Genomic DNA, 22,551 nt, shown 5'->3' on the forward strand with positions numbered 1-22,551 from the left:
AAACTTGGATTACCACAAACAAGCCAAAGCCCAAGCCCGGCCCAGCTTGGCATGACACGATCGACCGACCAGACGAACAGCGGCGGCACGCGTGCGCGTGTGGTGGAATTGGGCTTCCCTAAGTTCTTGCCCCTCTACAAAACTGGGTCACCCTTGGGAATCCAAACCCTTTGGCACAAATTGCATATATAAGCTTACTCATTTGTCCATTCTCACTCCATATAGAACTCTTGCATTTCACTTCCTACAAACAACTAATGTGTTTACACAATTAATGTGTTTTTGGCATACTTATAACCAATATTATATCTATTTTCGTAAGGAATAATAATACGCTGGAATTACCCAATTCCGTTAAGTGAACCCAACTCAAATATTTAACAAAAAAATCAGGTGTTCACAAGATAAGAAATACTATTTACCATCCATAATCTCCACTTTGTTCCAGCAATCCCCCACATGAATGAAATTGCACGAGGACAACAAAAGACACGACATGACTCAATATGGTGATTGGTTTTACAGTCAATACCAGTATAGAATAGGTAGATAAAGTCATTGAACCTTCCCTCATGGAAATATGTCATGTTTACTGACTACTAAGTAGACGCGATGTCCTTAAACTATTTGTCGTTTGCATATAAACGATTAAAATAAATCTCGTTGATATCTTCCTACCACAGGTTTAGTTCTCATGGTTATGTTCATTTCGACCCTGAACATGCGCCGGGTTCTGTAAGAGTTTCTAAAGAATTAAGCCCCATTAATTCTCTTTCGAAGTGGCCCACTTCTCTCTCACATAGGTGATTCTTACACCAAAGAGTAGAGAAGTTGTCTAATGGTATTATGTCGTCGATGAATATGTCTAGACTTACCATTGTATATAACATTTTGTGCTCTACCAACTGCAGATTGGTTATAACAATATATACATATTGCAGGCACACGTGTTATCCATCTAGGAATATCCTCTACGAAGTTTCTTAGTCACTCAGCCTCTTCGCCACATTTATCCAAAGCAACAAACTCAGATTCCATCGTGGATCTAGCTATCACTGTTTGTTTTGAGGATTTCCAAGACACAGCCGCACCACCCAAAGTGAATACATATCCACTAGTCCCTTTAGAGTCTTGTATATCAGATATCCAACTAGCATAAATGAATCCTTCAATGACTTCGGGATATCTAGTATAGTGTAGACCATAGTCACAAGTAAATCGTAAATACTTAAGTACTTTCATGATTGCTTTCCACCATTCAGAACTTGGATTACTCGTATATCTTGCAAGTCTACTTACAGAGTATGCTAAGTCAGGTCTTGTACAATTCATCAAGTACATTAGACTTCCTATCACTCTAACATACTCAATTTGAGACACATTATCTCCTTTATTATTAGACAAATGTTGACTCGCATCGATTGGAGTTATAGAGACTCCATCATCTTTCTCTGAAAATTTGTCTAGAACTTTTTCAACATAGTGTGATTGACTTAAGACAAGTCCATTAGATATCCGCTTAATCTTGATCCCCAAGATAACATCGGCTAGTCACAAATCTTTCATATAAAATGTAACACCCCGGGAAAGGTGGGGTGTGATTATTGAATATAAAATAAACACTAATAAACTTTACATAACTATCCCACGGTGCATACTCAGTTATTTACTTTACAAGTCCAAAGATAAAAGAAAGAAAACGAAAATAAAACAAACCTTCAACACTTGATAGTCTATCCAGCGAAAACCTTCAAATTCTCGACCACACTTAATCCCGAGGTCTTTCTAACCCTTCTCCTTCTCACTTCCTGATTATAAGAAAAATTTGAAGAAATAGGGATGAGCCTGAGGCCCAGTAGGTGCTATAGTAATGGTTTGATTTTTAATTTTTTTTTTTTGAAAATAATACTTACTGTATAATAATAATATTCTTGTCACGTGTAAATCACCATACACGTACATGTATACCTTGCAGAAATGTAAATTGCAGAAATGTAAATGACATAAATTTAAATTGTGTCTCTAGATACTTCTAAACGTGTACTATCTCCTGAGCCGCCTGCCAACTTAACCCGTGGCATTCCTCTGATCAGAGCAAGGTGCACTCTCCGCACCGTATACATGTGTGTGTGAAACCGGCTTGTCCAGGATATACGAAACATTTCTTTCGTAAATACGGGATATATGTATAATATCGAAAATATTATCAACTTCATTATCGGATATCCCGAGTTGAAGTTCCGCCACATTTTCTAAAAACGGTTCTGGGTTTCGTGGCACGTTCACAAACATTTTCATTTCGAAAATAATATATACTTGAGGCCAAACCATAAAATCAGGAGAGAAGGGTTATAATAACCTATCTCGAGAGTAAGCGTCTATATCGCTCTTCCACGAGACGTCCGCTCGTCCTGTGAACTTGAACGTTCACTAATATCGAGAATCGAGACGTTCACTTACTCCGTGAACCTCTAAACGACTTTCAGTCTTGAGTCCTATCACGGTAAATCAAACCGATCCTGAATCAGAATTCTATGAGTAATCCATAATACTCAAATTTAAACGTACGATTTAATAATCGTAGAGCCCAAAGACATATCCAATTATAAGGAAACCAAGTCCTCGGAACAAAACTTCAAACGATACGAGAATGTGTAAACTCGAACGAGAAAGAATATTATTATTATACAGTAAGTATTATTTTCAAAAAAATAATTTAAAAATCAACCATTACTATAGCACCTACTGGGCCTCAGGCTCATCCTTATTTCTTCAAATTTTTCTTATAATCAGGAAGTGAGAAGGAGAAGGGTTAGAAAGACCTCAGGATTAAGTGTGGTCGAGAGTTTGAAGGTTTTCGCTTGATAGACTATCAAGTGTTGACGGTTTGTTTTATTTTCGTTTTCTTTCTTTTATCTTTGGACTTGTAAAGTAAATAACTGAGTATGCACCGTGGGATAGTTATGTAAAGTTTATTAATGTTTATTTTATATTCAATAATCACACCCCACCTTTCCCGGGGCGTTACATAAAATCTAGAGTTCAATATATCTTTTGTGGAATTAGGGCTCGTTTGGTAGGAAGAATGGAAACATGGGTGGATGGATTTAGTGTGATGGAATAGAAAGGAAAAGAAAGCAGTGGATTATAAGTATTAAAAAAGTTGATTGGTATAAAAGGTGGAAAGATTAAAATATATACATTCATTGTTTGGTACAATTAGAAAAAAGAAGAGGATGGATGATTGTTATTATATTAAATTACATAAATACCCTCTTTATTATAATACCTCCACTTTGTTTCTATGTTTTTAACTATTTAAAAAAAATGTGATATTAAATGCACAATCCTACATTCCCAAATATAAATAAAACATGTAAAAGAAATAACTAAATTATATATATATATATATATATATATATATATATATATGAAATGTTTAAGCCAAATAAAAATTTACAATAATCATAACATCACAAACAGATTGTTCATGTTCAAAATACTAGTAATCTAGCTATTTATATGTCATATTTCTTCAAAAGAAAAATACATTCCCAAACAAAATAAAATAGTGTCTTTTGGAAGTGATTAAACCAAAATACATTGCACCCAAATCACAAAGGGTTACTCCTTGTAGCTTGGAGACATCATCTTCAAAAGAAACTCATGACGACGCTCACTTGGGACGACAAAAAAAGCACGGATTTTGGACGAGTCTTTGATTAGAAATATAAACGCGTCGAGTTAAATATGATCCGGAACTCCAGTCTTCAACAATTCCGCATAAACTTCCTCCTCGGAATAGATTCTCGGTCATCCTCTCACGATAGCATCTACTCATTTTTCAGCTATGACATTTCTTTCTCGAATGACCATATCCCCTTCTTTCATCGCATCAACAACGCCAACTAGACTTGATTGCATTGCCTCTATATGTTTATCAAATGTATCCATCATAGTAAATTTTTTTTTTTGTACTTTTAGATGAGTTCGGAGTGTGAGCGGCTTGTTGTGAAGACTTTAGTTGAGAGACATTAGCGGTGGTATTCTCATCGACTTCAAGATAACAAATTTATTTCCTCCATCTTCATCTTTCCATATCTTAGATTTCTCTTTTGCGCTAATTGAATTTTTCCCCGTAGCTCTATCCTTGGCAAATAACTCACATAGTTTATCATAATTTTGAATTGCATAATATCTCCACTTATTTGCCTTAGGATGTTTCTACATATAAATTATGATAGCATAATTAATAATAATAATAATAACAATTACAATAATCGTGATGATGATGCATATATCAATATGGTACGCTTACCTTTATTAGAGCATTCCGAACTTCTGATTCGGCTTCAAATAGCTTTGTTGTCGAGTTCCAAGAAAATCCACTCAATCCCTTGAAAAGATCATGAATTCCATTAAAATTGCTTTTCAAAGTTTTGATCCGATTTTCAGGTGATCTTTATCGAATGGATAATTCAGCTCCTCTTGGAAAATTTGGAGAACGTTATTATATGCCGTTGTTGTGAAAGTTCCATCGATCCTATTTCCATGAGCTTGTTGCTCCAATAAAGCACCAATAAGAACAATATCCATAGCTCCAGTCCATTTTACTGATTCCCTTTTTGGTTGTTCAAGCTCTGTGCTCTTTCCTTTTTTTGCCATTACCATAATCTGATATACATTAAAGAGAAAATAACAAAAAAAAAAAATATATATATATATATATATATATATATATAATGATTCATTATACATATATATATATATATATATATATATATATATATATGATGAAGTCATGAACTATTACAGTGTCACAAACTCAAAACTTGATACATATAATAATTAAGAACTAAGTCCCATCACCATAGATCTCCATCAAGACAAAAAAACTAGCATATATATACATATTTTAGATGAAGATCATACGAAAACTAGCATATATATGACACAAAATTATGGGACCCCAATACTATTCCCTAGTCATCAAATAATAATGCCACATCACTTGTGCTATATTATCTCTCAGGGCAGCCCCTTGTTTTAGCATCTTCTCCATCATTCAAATTGTTGCATGACTCATCTACTTCTTGTTCCCGATCCATGAGCTCTTGATCTACTTGTCGAAGTAGTTCATCATCGGGATCCACATCCATTAAATAGTTGTGCAAGATAAAACAAGCCAATACAATTTTCGTGAGTGTCTTAATAGGATACTGAAGTTCGGTTCCACTCGATATGATAGGAAAACATTTTTTCAAAACACTAAACACTCTCTCTATGACATTGCGTAGTGATGCGTGTCGAAGGTTAAAGAACTCTTCCGGATTTTCAAGACCAGGTTGTGAGTACTCCTTCAAGTGGTAGCGCACTCCTCTATCTGGGGTGATAAGCCCACTTCGTAACATATAGCCCGCATCCACCAAATAATATTTTCCTATACAAAAGAATAATGTCCTTAGTCAACTAGGAGAGTATGTGTTTTTGTATATGAAATGTTTACCTTTAGGAATTACATGCCTATGTTCTCTTACTAAAGCATTTTTAATAATCCTAGAATCCGAAGCAGTTCCTTCCCATCTAGGCAAAACGTACGTGAATTTCATATCAGATCCGCACACACACCCATTATATTTTGTATAGCCTATTCCTTTCATCCTCGATATCGTGAAGCCTCACTTTGAGACACTTTTACACGGACATGAATTCCATCGATTGCTCCAACACAATCTTGAAATTTAATTTTTACTTTATTTTTAACTAAATGATCCTATCAAGGCAATACATAAATTTACATGAGTGGCAATAAGTACCTTAAAATTAGGGTAGAATATGAAATTGTTGAGGATTTCTTCCGGTATGTGGTCTCAATTGGGTTCCCTCAAAAAAATATTTTCTAATGAAATGATTGCTTGTAACACATCGTGAAAATGCCTACTTATTGTCTCCCCACTTCTTACGGAAGAAAAAAGATATAAGGTGATTTTTTGACTTGTGAGATATTGTAAAGAGAAACTTGGCCACTTGTTCCTCTACTATTGAGTTTTTGTTGTCCTTGAGTCGACGCAAATGCCAAATGACTCATGCGTATTATATCACGAAATTTTTCATCGACACTAAGCGTCTCTATGAGTTGATTCCTAATAATCTTACTATCATCACTACTTTTAAGTAAGCTCGAGTCCACGTAGTTGGAGCTATAAAATAAATCCATCATGCATATCATTTTCACTATGCAACACACAACTTGGGTGATGGCAACACGTCTTTGCCTTTCCCAATCACTTGATGAGTTTCCTTGTTCATCCATCTCAAGTAAAAGAAGTAGCCTTTGACCATGAACTGAATATCGTAATTTCAAGCACACAATTCAAACAAAGAAACAAAGTACATAAATACATATTTTTCAAGATTTAGTAACTAAACCAATTATTTGATCATAGCAATTAAATATAACAGCTTTTCTAAACCTAGCTAAAATTACTAGTCATAATTTCAATAAAAAAAATGCAATGAGCCAAATAATTGGAAAAGACTCTGGCCATAAAAAAAATGTATAGTTTTAACAAAAACAAAATACAAACATAAGTAAATATGGACATCATTTAGAACAAAATATAGACTTTTAATAAATAAATAAAAAGAACAAAATATAGATACTATTAATAAAAACAACAAATAGACTACTGGAAAAAAAAACTGATTTACGTACCTATTGGTGAGGCAATGGGTTACAGAAACACAAACACAAGTTGGTGGTGGAAAATAGATTTTGAAACATATAATGAATTGCAACCAAGTATTAAATCTTTAATAACATTTCTTATATAAAAGAATGTTAATATAAAAAAAAAAATCGAAGCTTACTTGTGAATAAGTTATCAATGGTGGAGTCTTTCAAGGAGGCGGGTTTTTCTTTTTACTAAGAAGAAAGATGGAAAGTTTGGAAGAGAAAGAGGAATTTTACAATCAATGTTATTACGAAATTGCCATAAACTAAGAGGATATTAATGTAATTTGGTTAAAATTGCTTTGCTACTTTGCACAATCCGTCCAAATGTGGAAGGATTATTTTTGGTGGGCCCCACTAACATCAATCCATCCATCCTTCTCTCTTTTTCATTCATTCTTTTTTACCAAACAATGGAAACAATAAATCCATCTCCTACAATCCTTCAAATAGTTTCCATCCTTCCTATATTCCATCTTACCAAACACAGTCTTAATCATGCTCTCATTACTTCCAACAATGAGCATATCATCTATATATAAACACAAAATTACATAACCGTATTCAGTGGTGTTAATGTAAACACACTTGTCACACTCGTTGATTTCGAAGCCATTTGACATCACCACATTGTAAAATTTCTCATGTCATTGCTTTGGGGCTTGTTTATGGACATACAAAGACCTGATCAGTTTACATACGTTCCTATCTTGTCGGGTGCAACACAACCCTCGAGTTGATCCATGTAAATCTCTTCTTTGAGATCACCATTTCAGAAATCAATTTTGACATCCATTTAATGGATTTCAAGATTGCGCAAAGTGGCAATGACTATAATAAATCTTATAGATGTTATTCTCATCATCGAATAATTAGTATCAAAATAATCAAGACCTTCCTTTTGTACATAACCTTAGATTACTAGTCTAGCCTTATATTTATCGATTGAGCCATCCACTTTCATCTTCCTTGTGAAGATCCACTTTGAACCAAGAGTTTTACTTCCAGATGGAAGGTCAACTAGTTCCCACGTGTGATTATGCATGATAGAGTCAATTTCACTTTTTATGATATCCTTCCATAAGTGACCATCGACTGCATTTAGCCTCTTTATATGTTAGAGGTTCGGCCTCTGGCATATACGTTAGAAATTTAGACCCAAATAATTTTTCCACTCTAGCTTTTCTCTAAGGTGCTTCAGATTCAATCTCATCCTCGGATTCTTCATCAATCTCTTGAGATATTTCCTCAATATTCTCAAAATCTTGATTTGATGAACTCGGTTCATCTTCCTTAGACTTATAAGGAAAAATATGTTCAAAGAACGATGCATTTTTAGATCTAATAATAGAACATTTGTGTATATCAAGATTCTTTGATTCATGTACAACAAAGCGATAAACATTACTATGATGTGCATAACCAATGAATACACAACCAATGGTCCTCAGACCAATCTTCATCTTTTTAGGTGCGGGTGCCAAAACTTTGGCTAAGCACCCCCACATTCGCAAGTATTTATAGGAAGGCTTCATTCCTTTAAATAATTCGAATGAAGATTTTTCCTCTTTCTTTCGAGGTATCTTATTTAAAAGATAGTTTGCGGACAAGATGACTTCCCCCACATTTCTTGTGGTGACCCCGAGCTTAGAAACATCGCATTCATCATTTTTTTGAGAGTGCGATTCTTTCGTTCGGCAACGCCGTTCGATTGAGGAGAATATGGTGGAGTGACTTCGTGAATAATTCGATGTTGTGCAAAAAAGGCACCAAATGGCTCCACATATTCACCTCCACGATCACTTCGCACCATTTTAATCTTTTTATCGAGTTGATTCTCAACTTCCAATTTGTCATGGCAAATTTCTCGATTGCTTCAATTTGCTCTTAAGCAAATAAACATAACAATATTTTGTACTATCATCAATGAATGTCACAAAATATTTGTTATCACCCATCGTAGGTATGAATTTTATATCACATAAATCGGTATGGATAAATTCAAGAGATTGACTTTTTCTTTCAACACTATGAAATAATGTTCTCGTTAATTTGGTTTCAACACATATTTCACATTTGTGTTTAGAGTCAATATTAAATTTGGGTATGCAATCGAAATTAATTAATCTATGCAAAGTATCATCATTCACATGATCAAGCCTACCATGTCATAAATTAGATGACTCAAGCATACAAGTAGAAGAAGCATTCTCATTAATAGTTTCTTTGTCATTAATGGAGATCACATTCATCTTCCTCATATTATCTATCACATAGCCCTTACCTACATACATCTCATTCTTACTAAGAATAATCTTTTGGGACTCAAAAACCATCTTAAACTCATGGTTACAAAGTAGAGTTCCAGAAATTATATTCTTCCTAATGTTGGGGCACATAGAGAACATTCATGAGCTTCATCTCTTTTCCCGAGGTCATTTTGAGGATGACATGGCCAATCCCCTTGACATCGGAGGTGGACAAGTTTTCCATGTACAACTTCTCTCCAGTCGGGCGCAAGTCGAGCGAGCAAAAAGCATTCTTGTCGGAGCAAATGTGGCAAGTAGCTCCAGTGTCTAGCCATCACTCTTTGGGGGTTTGAATCCACCAAGTTCACTTCGAAGACCACGTCGACGAGGAATTGATCATCTCCATCGAGGCATTAGCCTTTCTTTTCTTCGTCTTTTGCGGCTTTTCGGTAATCTGTGGTACGGTGACTCTCTTTGTCGCAGTTGAAACATTTACCAACAAACTTTTATTAGTACGTCTTCTTGAAAGCAGCCCCTTTCGGCCCAAGCTTGCTGGCGAGATTCTTGCCTTTCGAGCCTTCAATGCTCGGTGACGTTGGCTCTCTCGAAAATGGTCTTGAACCTCTTGTCAGAGCCACGGTTGTCTTCCTCGATGCGAAACGAACCACCAATTCTTCAAGACTCATCTCTTTTCGCTTATGCTTCTGAAAGTCATTCCAACCCGACGGTAGATTCTTGATGACAGAGGCAACTTGGAAAGACTCGTTTATAGTCATTCCCTCGGCTTGAATCTCTTAAAAAAATTAATTGTAACTCTTGCACTTAACTCACGACCGTCTTATTGTCCACTATTTTGAACTCGAAGAAGCGGCCCACGATGTATTTTTTTGAGCTTTTGTCAGCGGTCTTGTATTTCCGATCCAGTGATTCCTAAAGCTCTTTAGAGGACGCCTTGGAATTATACACAATGTGTATGAACAAAACAACAACAACAACAAAATAATAGGTACATAAAGAAAGACAAAAAATAAAGGAACGCTGAGGACCGTTCGACGATTTCCTTAAAGTAATATTGCTCTCCCACGGGTGCTAGAAATCGACGAGCAATTTACCTCCTAGGATACAACGGCGGAAAGAGAATAGCTATGCACCTAGAGAACTTCTCCGACGAACTAAGACAATAGCAGAACCAACAATCGACTACAAGGAAAAACACAAAACATTTTCGGAGAGAAAAATAGAGATAAAAGATTTCTTAAAGTGTGTTCGAATGAGAGGTGAAGATATCTATTTATAGTCCATCAGATCTGAGAGGTTACAAGAACTTGAACCTTAAAAACGTAAGCCTTTATGGCCTTTATTCATATTAATGCTCGTGAATTGATTAATATTAACCATGCAAAACCGTTTAGGAATATTTTACTATGCAATGCACAAAACCGCTGCCATAAACACATGGTTCTACAACTCTATGAATTAATTCACAACATAATAAAAGATTTATTTGAGGAATTAAAACTTTCAGAAGTGAAATTTGCAATAAAAATATAAGGATTATCACAAACAAGCCCAAGCCCAGTCGGCCCTACTGACCGATCGGATGGATGGCGGCGGCGGCGGGCGCGTGTGGTGGATTTAAGCTTCCCCTAAGTCTTTGCCCCTCTACAAAATGAGTCATCATTGGGAACTCAAACCATTTGGCACAAATTGCATATATAAGCTTACTCATTTGTCCATTCTCACTCCATGTCGGACTCTTGCATTTCACGTCCTACAAACAACTTATGTGTTTACACAATTAATATGTTTCTTTAAGCACATATTGAGCATTAATTTCTCATTCATTATAGCTCCGATTTTGGCATACTTACAACCGATATTATACTCATTCCAACCAGGAATAATAATACGCTGAAATTACCCAATTCCGCTGAGTTAACCCCACTCAGAATATTTGTAAAAAAATCAGTTGTTCACAAAATAAAAAAACTATTTATTATCTATAATCTCCACTTTATTCCAAAAGAATCTCTCTCATGTCTATTTACCTATTAATTTTTTTTAGGGAAATTTAACCTATTAATTTTTGTAATAAGTGTTTTGTATTATTTTTTCTTTCAAATATTTGTCGGTGAGGTTTTAGCTAGGAACAAGTGTTTTTTAAATAGCATAATCAAAAGCTACAAGAGGTTTACGTTTGAGCAACTTTTTAAATGCTCTCCTAGTATATATTATACATCTAAATAATTTTAGACACAATTACAAATTTCGATCATGATTAGTAGGTCCTAATAACACCATGAATATTTTCAAATTTAAAAACTTCCTATACAAAATTTTGACTCTGATCCATATAATAAGACTATAGTTTGAATTTGGATGAATTGAGACTTTAGAGTAGCATGAACAATATTTTAACCAAGGATCGAAATACCGTTACCGTTACCGTTCCGAACTTTCGAATTTACTGGTAACCCCCCGTACCGTAAATGAATACCGGGGGAAGCAGGATTACCGTTACCGTAGAGGAATACCGTCAAATACCGTATTTACCGAGGGGAATTCAGAAAAGAAATATACAAAAAAACATAAATATATACTATTTTTTAATACACATAATAAATTTTTTCTTAACTCCAAACTCTAATTATTTAATTGAAAATGTTTTTTTCTTCATACTATATTAAAAAAACACTACAAGATTATTATAGTACTTATGTTGTGAATTCAAACATGATTAATTTATAAATGGATTTAAACTTGCATTGAGTTTGAATCTTTTGATTGAATGCTAATAAATTAAAAAATTTCTGCAATAATACTAAAATATTTTGAATATAATTGACTTGAATGCTCCCTGATGCCATTTTTATTTTATTTTTTTATAATTATAGTTTATTCAAATATACTTAATTTTCAAAAATGATTTAACTGGAATTATTAATTTGAATATTAATATTAGTCTTATACGATTTAAGTACCTTTATTATTAAAAAAAAAAAAACAAATTTTAATATACCTTTTTAATAATAAATTTATATATCATCAACTATAATTGTTTATTCATATTGTAAATCTAAATGCCAAAGATTATACTTATTGTTATCATCGGTTGTATTGTTTATTAAAATTTATTTTGCTCTCTTAGTTTAAAAATAATAATAATCACTACTTTTTTACAAAGATAATTTTAAAATATTAAAAATTTACAAGTATATATTGTTATGCCCCCACTAAATCTATTTTCTAGATCCGTCACCTACTCCCTCTTTTCTTCTCTCTCTCTCGCCGATCCCTCTCTTCTCCTCTCCTGTGCGAGCGCCGAGAGCCAACCGCGCGGACACCGAGAGCCCAGCCGCGTGAGCAACGAGAGCCGACCGCGCGAGCGCCACAAGCGGGACTGAGTGAGCGCCGAGAGCCCCGACCGCGCGAGTGCCGAGCACCGACCGCGCGCGCGCCTCCGCTGGTTCGCGCGACCAGCCGCCGCCGCCACCGCTCCCTCTCTCCCTCTCACCTGGTTTCTCTGAGCCGCGCTGACCCGACGCGAGCCGCGCTGACCCGGACCGGGAAGTGGGAACCGGGTTCCTACCCGGATCCCGGTCCGGTTCCCCCGGAACCACCGGAAACTTCCGGTTTTGGTGGTTCCGGTGCCGGGGAGCTCAAAAAAGGGAGAACCGGACCGGTTCCCGTCCGGTTCCCCCGGAATTTAAAACCTTGATTTTAACCAACATTTTTGAAACTAATCTTTTCTGTCAGCAACAAATAAGATAATTAAAAGTCTTCCTTACAAATTAATTAGGTGGGTAAGAGAGTGTCAAGTATTAAATTCAATTCAATTTCAAATCACGCCCAATCAATCATTTCCATATCTACACAATAATAATATTGACTAAAAAAGTGTGAATGAAATAAATTACTTAAATTAGCATAAATTCCTAAATTATTGTCTATAGTTCTTCTTAGCTAGGCTCTTAATTATTGTCTTTATTATTCCAACAGGGTTGAATCTAGCCCGCCACCATGTTCCCAGCCCGACTCACTGTCCCCATGCCTTGTTCTTCAGCCCCCTGGTCGAAGAGGCGTGGCGTAATTCTCCTTTTGAAGACTTTCTGGAGGTGAACCAATACTGAGAGCTCACCGACATCCTAGCGCAAGTCAGTCTTCCACTAAAAACTTTTGACTCTTGCGATTTTTCTCATGGATATTTGGTCTTGTCGAAATAAAATACAAAAAAATTAGAAGATTAACCCAATCAGACTTTCGGAATTACTGTTTAGCCAAGCTTCAGTAAATATTAGGTAAATAGTCACAGACTTGACATATTTACACATTTTTATTTTTCATTTTGTTATTACGGTAAACTTTTTTAACGTGTAAATAATGTCTTATGACTATTAACCAAAAAATGACTATTAACCAAAAAATTACTAAAGATTGACTAAATAACAAACTAGATATGTAAATAAGGTTATATATCTTAATGGACCCAATCAAATAAAACATGAGAAGTTCACAACCGCCTTTGCTAGAGCTGTGGCCTTTCACGATGACTACCTATTGTTCAACCATCGAGCTCCAAGCCGTTTAAGATTAATGTGGAAGCTTCGTAATGGTGGACATCGGAGGAAGCGGAATTTGTGGTTGCATTAATTCGGGATGCAAAAAGTTCTTTTTTCGCGGGCTTTAATCGTCCAGGAAACAGAGATGAATGATTTCCTATGATTTTTGGCTATGCAATTCGTGAGGGGCCCCGAAGTGGAATCAGATTCTTTGACCGCTGTCTCGCTCATCCACAACACAGGAGACAGAGAACTTGAAGAAGGCTTCCTACTTGAAGACATTATTTTCTTAAATTCTCTAAAATTATTCCTTGCTCTGAATGAGCAGATCCCTTGTGTTGTATCTTCATGGCATAGTTTATTTGGCAAAACAAATTGTTACCGTTTTGTTCAAGCAAGAGCGTCAATAAGTTGTTCAAGCAACTTAAAGTCAGAGCAACTGCGTCTTTTCCTCACGTGGAATCAAGTAGCTAACTGCTTTATTTAGTTACCCGATTTTCTTGGGATCATGATCTCGGATTTGGTGGATCTGATTGAGTTGACTTTCCGCATGAGATTGAGAACCAAACCACCTAAGGTTTGTATTTTAGTTGGTGGTTTTGGTTCTTTGTTTGGAATATACACGGCGCCATAGTTCTTTGCTTGTTTCTCTACTTGTTCAAAGATCTTCATCGACAACAAGCCTAGAACAACTCACATCTTTTGTACCGCAGTACTAAGTATGAGATTGTGTGTTGCATTGACGTGCTATTAATCTTCGGGAGAAGATTAGGTAAAGCATAGAGAGATGGTCTCTAGATTCGAGGGGAGCTTGGATCCATATCCATTGGAAATAACCAAAGGATAAAAGTGTTTGCGAAAAGGGAGCTTTGTCAAACTTAATATTCATATAACCTTTGTTGATTGATTATAGTGGATTGCTTTTACCTGAACATATCAGTGCCTCCGAGTAGATTGTTTATACCGAACAAGGTTACCTATTGTCTTGTGTTCTTTATTGATTTATGTTTGATTGTTTGCTTATTTATCATCTTGATTAATCTGCTTAAAATAACCAGTTGTTCAATAATTTGATCGACCTAAATCTTGAACAACCTCATTAATCACATTTTCATCAAGTTCGGGTAGAGACCAAAGGTCTTGAGCGACCGATCCGTCCGAACAACTCAAAAGATAAAGTATCGTTAATTACTTCATTCTCGTTCCAAGTTCTAATTTTACCTTGCTCTGAATGAGCAAAAAAAAAAAAAAAAAAAGGTATAAAGTAGCCAATTCAAACTATAGCTTTTGCAAAATAGCCATAATTTAATTAGGTATAGCAAAATAGCCAATTGAGAGTACTATGACTTTTAATTCTGTCTCGATTAATTTTAATCCAGTCTTCATAAAGCTTACATTCTGTCTTTATAGTTCGTTGGGATTAAATTTAATCCAGCTTAGATTAATTTTACTTGGGCTAGTTTAGTTATAATTGACAAACTATGACTATTTTGCAAAAGAAGTTCTATTTGGCTATATAAGCGCTTGACAAAAAAAAAATGCTTGTCTCAGCAAACAAACAAAAAACGCTTGATTCTAGATTTCATAATGGAAAACAATATTATATTGTCTCGTATTATTATTGCCGTTAATTACTTTAATTTAAAAAAATGGGTGCAAAAAGCCAACTTCTTGATCATTGAATTGCAGTGCGTAGCATAAGTACCATTGATTAGAAATAATATGGAAAACAATTAAGCTCATAAGTATCTCCAAATGAAGTCATTCGTCCTTAGTTAGACCTCAATTGCGTATATCTCCATAGTACTATACGGATAACTAACCCCATAATTGAGATCATTAAGACTTGAGGCTCTATTGTGGTTTAGACTGCAAAATAAAATAAAATAAAATAAGAAATCATAAATTCTCTGAGTAATAAACTTGGTGTTTTTTTAGGAACAAGTTGGTGTATTTTAGTATTCACTATTTTGCAGCATTTTAGTAAAAATTAAAATTTTAAATGGTATATCAATGTAGCAGCAAAACAGTGTTAATTTAAATTAATATTTATTTTAAGACATGGTTAGATAAAGTAATAAATTAATCTTACCGCACAGGCGTGGATATCATCAGAGCCACAGAGCAGCCTCGCATTCATTATGTCCACCGCCTGAAAAGCTCCTCCCCCATCACTCCTCTTCAACACCAATTCATTTACAAATTAATTAGAGCCAATTGTAAGTGATTAATTATTATTTGTATCCAGGAATTATGAAAAATGTTTTGTACTTGGTTTTTTTTTTTTTTTTTTTGTTATATATCATCGGGCATGGAAAAAGGTTAACATTAACATATCATATTATTTTTAACTTCTGAAAATTGCGTTTGAAATATAATTTTGTATAAATGTCTTTAATTCTTTTTATATTTCGAGACAGGTATAAATAAACATTTTTTATTTTTTTTAATGATAAAATCAATTATCGTAAAATATATTATTTATTTAATAACTGAAAAATGGAGTCAAGATTTTTAGTTTTGGACCGGATTAAAAAAAATCTAAAAAAAATTGCCGCGCTTAGCATCTCATTTATTTTTGACAAATAATAACAACTCAAGTTTTGACGTAAGCCACTGTTTAAGTTATTATATCAAATTGATCAGTTAGCCTATACCTAAAGTTAATTATATTGGAGTTGCAGACTAAAGATTCCGTTAAAAAAGTTGATGGAAGTTATAAAAAAAAAAATTATGTCTCAAATTTTGAAGTTTCATGTGTAACTAATGGTGATAGAGACCAATCTAGTTAAGATGACCATAAGTATTAGTAATAAATAACTTATAAGGGAATATAAATCCCATATCATTTACCTCGTAGAAATCCACGGCGATAAAGTTAGGCCAACGATTAGCGGCGGCGACATGACACGTGTCAAGCACAGAAATGAGGCTTTCAGAGTTGTCCAAACATGAGATCTGCTTCACTGGAACGCTTCGAAAATGGTTCACAAAAACTAAAGACTTCGTTTTGTCACTCAAAACAGAAGATTCAGATCTGTTCACACATTTACCAGACACCATTCCATCTTCACCATCTGCAATATTGTAATTTATAGTCAATAAAATATTGTAATTTATTGTCATCAATAAAGATTTACTACAACATATATACATCGTAAGGATAAATTAATAAAATTATTTGTTTGCATAAAAGTATTGATATAGTGGTTAATTATCACATATGTGACTCAACATTCCAATGATCAAATAATTTGAAGTACTAAGTGAAAATAATCACTTTTTTTAAGTAGCAATCACCACAAAAAAAATAATAATAATAATAATTAGTTGCTTTTTGGCACCCTTGCTTAATTTGTCTTTTTGATAGAATATTTTGTCTATAATATTTTTAGATGGATATCATAACATTTTTTTTAATTGAATGATGATTTGATCTATAATTTTTTGTTGTTCAAATAATAATCACCTAGATGACTCCGTCTATATTTATTCATAAATATTCATAAAAAAATAATCAAAATAAATCTGAATATTATTATAGTAATTTGTGCGACTATTTATTAGAACATATGGGTGGGCACACTGATGTGGCTATCAATAGAATAAAATTCTAATTATCAGAATTTTAAATTATAAAATCGAATTAAAAAGTCAAAAGATAATTCTTCTAAGGAAAAGCAAGTTTATAACTCTACCAAAAATCCCTATTAATTGACTAATATTAATCAAATCGCTTTAGCAATATCTTTTAGTATTACTCTATAATATGGGTGAAAAATACTTACACTCATTCTCAACCATGTAGTTCCATTGATAAGCAATGCCTTCACTCGTTTGTTTATTCTTGTCCGATGTGAAGACTACCAGCCTTTGGTTTTTGGAAACCATGTCTTTGACCAACGGCCAATCCGCGCCGTTTTGAGGCATATCGGAGACGGGAAACCAATATTTCTTTAAACCCGAATCGGTGAAAATTTTTGTCAGTGCATTTGGGGTCTTCACATAATCTTCTAAAATTAGTGTCACAACTTCTGTTGGATTTTGTGACAAGAATGCCTCTACTTCCTTCAAAGTATTTATAGCAGGTTCCTATATAAGAAGAAGAAGAAAAAAAATGTTACATCGAATGTGAAAATAAAATGCACGCTACAATTAAATTGTAATATATAATTTTGAAAACAAATATATATTGATTCTTATTTTTAAATCTCACTTCCTGGTTATTTCAAGAAACCGTATTTATTTACTGAATATCTTAAAGATTTGAATATGATTTGGTTGTAAACTATATAGAGTATTTCATAAATTAGTAAGTGTTGAGATATTACACATTAGTTTGAACCAAAATATCCATAGCAAGTTCCTATGAGAAAAAAAAAATTGTAAATTTTGAAAGTTGATAAAAAAAAAAAAAATTGTAGAGGATGTATTATATTTTAAGAAAGTATAAATTTTAATTTCAAATCTCATTTCCCAAAATTTAAGGAAAAACCTTACTTGTTTGTTGTATTTAGTCTTAAAGAGTTGAAGAAGTTTTGGTTATCAAACAATATGTAATGTAACTAAGTCAGTTAACCTCTTATAATACCCAAAAAAAAAAATCGCAATTAATGAGAAAAAAAAATGCACGAATGAAATTAGTACTCACAAATGCAGTGAGGGAATGACATTTTCCTTTAAATGAATGGCATAACCAAACATCTCCTTTGTAGTCATATGTGTCCAATAACAACGCTCTAACCCCATTCTGCACCATTATATATATATATATATATATATATATATATATATATATATATATATATATATATATATATAGCAAACAAAACATTAACCATAATCATAAGTCCATACCCATAACCATAACAATAATAATAACTTGTACGTGAATAAGTAAAATCAGAGATTAGAATAGTTACATTGAGCTGTTGTGTAATTGTGTCCTCTTGATTAACAAAAGTGAGACGAAACCCGTCGGTCTGGAAATCTTTTCCACCGATAGCAAACGAGTTATGCGTCGCCAAATACGAGTACTTGTTGAATGGTAACGAGTTATTCTGTACCAAATTTTATACGTAATATTTTTAGTTAATTTTTACTTGATTGATATTTGATAACATCATTAATATATGAGTATTCCCCATTAGGTCTCAGAAGTGATAATTTCTAACTGTTTATCTTTTATAACGCAAAATATATCAATAAATAATAACAATATAACATGCTAAAAATAATTCCAAGAACACATTATCGCTAATTTAAGATTAATATATTGAAGTATTACATACACGTTTCAGCTTCTCATATCTTGTAATTTTTATAGAGTTATCTTTGTCACGTTATATATATATAAACAATATATGAATAATATTATATATCGAGTAAATTTCAAAGAGAAAAAAAAAAGTACCACGACAGATAGTGGATTCGTGACCAATGATCTCACACAGGTTGAACTCTGCAATTCCACTTTACAAGAGAAGCAATGGAGACCACTTTCACAGTCTTCATTAGATGAGCATTTCTCTCCGAGCTGTAATTAACAATATATTATATATACTAATATAATCTATAAATATATTTAAGAGAAAAATAAAACAATAATGGTCCTTTCATAAATAAAATAGAAAGAAAAAAAAAACCTTGCATTGTCCATTAGAACATGCGATTGTAATGGGTGTGACAGCGCTGATTACGAGAAAGACTAAAACTATGAAAAATGTCCATGGAAATTTTTTCATTTTTTTGTCGGTGTAACAGAATTAAAAATCCTTGTGTGATATATATTATATATAGTAGTAATTTCCAATCGATAACCACAGCATTATTCCTAAGATATGTTACAGGGAGGAAAATAAAAGCATTTCCAAAATCAAATGACCGGAAACCATAAAGGAAAAATGAAATTCGTATATTATTGTAATTGATTGTTATAATTAGTCATTAAGACAAACGTTATTTTCGCAATTGCAATATGGAAAGTCGCCTGTATATATACGTTTGTACGTGAGCGTTTCAGTGAGCATACTTTATAGTGTCTAATATTGAAGAATCAAAAAGGTATTTTTTTTTCAATGGAAGTCAATAATGGTGTTTTTTTTTTTTGTGTGAATATTCTTCCATCTTATATATACAGATATCGATTAAATCATATATTTATACACAAATTATAAGGAATAATCTTCAGATTTGGCATTGACTTTTTTGTAAATATATTTCTCAAGGATTGAAGTCGTCTCATAAAGAGAAATAGATCTTGCCACTAAGCTAAACCATTGATATTAAGAATGGTTATCTTATCATGCATTGCAGTCCAAACTCTCAAACTCATTCATTTTCTTCATACCTTTCTCTCAAACTCTCTCAAATTCTCTCAATCTCAATTTCAAATACTCTCAAAACGCTCTCGATTTTAATCTCTAATACTCTTTACCGCTTTCAATTTTTCATGGCATCCTCATCCCACAACCGAGGAGGTCGAAGGGGAAGAGCTTCCCGAGGTAAAAGGATGCACCGTTTTGAAGAAAATTGGTTGCACTTGTCTCAAAACGCCCCCGACCTAACCACCCAATACCCTTTCGATCCAAATTATGTTGCTCCTACTTTTGGCCATTCGGAATTCACCGAAATTCCAAACACCCAAGTGCCATACTACCCTCAAATGGATCCCAAGCAAGCCTATCAAGCTCAAATTCCGCCATGCGAAGTGGCTTTTCAAGAATTTCAAGAATTCGAGCAACATTATCGTGAATCCCAAAATCCAAATGAAGAAAAATATGATGATGAAACCCAAAATCCAAATGAAGAAGAAGAGGATGAAGAGGAAGAAGAAGAAGACGTACCACCACCACCACCTCAACGTCGAAGTCAAGTTCCACGACCTCGACAACGTGAACAATAAGAGGAGACACAACAATGACGACAACGACGAGCACGACAACAACAACAACATGAAGATGCTCAAGAACAACAACAACCACCTCAACAACAACAACCACCACGACGTCGTGCTAGGTCCGTTGTGTGGACTTTCTTTGAAGAGATGATTGCGAACGGCGAGAAAGCCGGAAAATATCACAGTCGGGACGTCGCTATTGTGGAGTCATCATAGGCACTGCCAGAGGAATCAATATGGAGCCTCGTCAAGCCAGGTAAGTCATATCGATCCTGTAAGCTTTAGACGAGATTTAGTAGAATATTTTGTTTCCACCGATCAATCTTTTAGTCATATCGAATCTCAAGACTTCGTTAGATTCATGAGTTCTATAATTCCAAACGTTCAAATAATGTCTAGGAAAGCCTTGAGATCCGATATCCTAAAATGGTTTTTAGGAGAAAAGGAACAAATGAAACACACAATATCATCTGGTAGGTATAGCGTAGCCTTAACCTCGGATATCTGGACTGGTCAATCTAAGATGGATTTCATGAGCGTTGTAGTGCATAATATAGACGACGATTGGAACCTGAACAAACGTATCATAGCCTTTAGGAGGATAGAAGGTTCTCATACTGGTGAAAACATCTTAGACATCATAGTTAGTGTTATAGCTGAGTGGGGGTTTGACCGATAGGATTATATCTGTAACCTTAGATAATGTCACAAGCAACAACGCCATGATTAGAGAGTTAAAGGAGAAACTTAATGTTGACGATACCCTTTTGCATCAACGATGTGGTACCCATATCATAAACCTCATAATTCAAGCCGGAGCCGCTAGTTATGACCCTTCGATCAACAAGATTAGGAATTACATTAGTTGGATAAACAGTTCAACCTCTAGAGTAGATGAGCTTAAGAGACGCCTTAGAGTAAACGGTCTCCAAGAGCGCATCTTTCACCTAGATAACAAAATTAGGTGGAATTCTACGTTTCTCATGTTGACCAACTTTTTATCCGAGCATTATGTCGATGTTATTGTTTCTTACATTAACAGCGAACATGGCGATAACGCTATATCCGAATATGATATTAGGATGGCTGAATCATTTGTTTCTTTTCTCGACATTTTTTACAAAGAAACTTGTTATCTCTCTGTTGTTTACACTCCTACTTCTTTTCTCGGTCTTCATACTATGACCGCATTGCTGTGCATCTTGATAAATATAAAAACGAAACAATTTTTGAAGATTCTATTCAAGCAATGACAGCCAAGTTTTTAAAATATTGAGGGGCTGGAAAGGTTCCATTATTATACGGTTTTGGAGCCATTCTAGACTGCCGATGTAAAATTGGTGGTTTAAAACAAATTTCTTAAGTACATTAGAAACCATTTCGTGGACCAAGATTACATTGCACTTGATCTCGCGAGGATCGTGCAAGCTTTTTATGATCTTTTGAGTATATACGAGGTGAAACTCCTACCGCAATATCGAGCACAAGCAACTCAATCACAGACGCAGTATCCAAGAAGATACCAATACACGAATGTCTTCGTCAACGCGCCCACTTACAGCCCATTGCCTCAACAACAAGAAGCTGGGACAAGTCAGACGAGGTCGAGCGCAACCGACGCACGGTCCCATCTGGAGATCCAAGAGTACGATCGGAACGAGTGGGTCAAACCGGATGACGAAGCCATCGACCTATTGGTTTGGTGGAGACAGAATACGAGGTTCCCGGTCTTGTCATCTATGGCACAAGACATCCTCACCATCCATGTTTCAACCGTGTCATCTGAGGCGGCTTTTAGTAGCGCCGGCCGCATCATCGACGATAGAAGATGTAGCTTGAAATAGGAGATGGTCGAAGCATTGACGTGTGGTAAGGATTGGATTCAACATAGAAATCGAGCACAAGAAACATTCATGTGCTTCGATATTCTTGACGATTTTGAAGTTGATTTCGCAAATGTAAACATAAATGGTTAGACTAACTTGTATAACTAAGAGATATCCCGGCCCTTGTCCGGGATAAATTTTCAAATAATTAACGAGGAAAGGGGTGCTCTTTTTCCTCGCCGTCGCACCTTTTCAGGGATCGGTGAGGTTTTTTAGAAGGCCCATT

General features: G+C 34.6%; 1 protein-coding gene across 1 annotated transcript; it reads right to left on the minus strand.

Annotated features, from left to right (window-relative positions):
• Positions 1 to 15,332: 15,332 nt before the first annotated feature.
• LOC149402801 (PI-PLC X domain-containing protein At5g67130-like) lies at positions 15,333 to 19,285 on the minus strand. The gene is made up of 8 exons (XM_089608535.1): positions 19,187 to 19,285; positions 18,955 to 19,077; positions 18,464 to 18,601; positions 18,193 to 18,291; positions 17,330 to 17,633; positions 16,395 to 16,618; positions 15,634 to 15,720; positions 15,333 to 15,410 (listed from the first exon to the last, which is right to left on the minus strand). The coding sequence occupies exons 1-8, from the start codon at positions 19,283 to 19,285 to the stop codon at positions 15,396 to 15,398; spliced, it is 1,089 nt and encodes a 362-aa protein (XP_089464661.1). The 3' UTR covers positions 15,333 to 15,395.
• Positions 19,286 to 22,551: the final 3,266 nt, after the last annotated feature.

The sequence above is a fragment of the Urtica dioica genome, chromosome 3 (assembly GCF_054948205.1).
Source record: "Urtica dioica subsp. dioica isolate 48M chromosome 3, U.dioica_male_clone48M_v1_H2, whole genome shotgun sequence".
Classification (NCBI taxonomy): domain Eukaryota; kingdom Viridiplantae; phylum Streptophyta; class Magnoliopsida; order Rosales; family Urticaceae; genus Urtica; species Urtica dioica.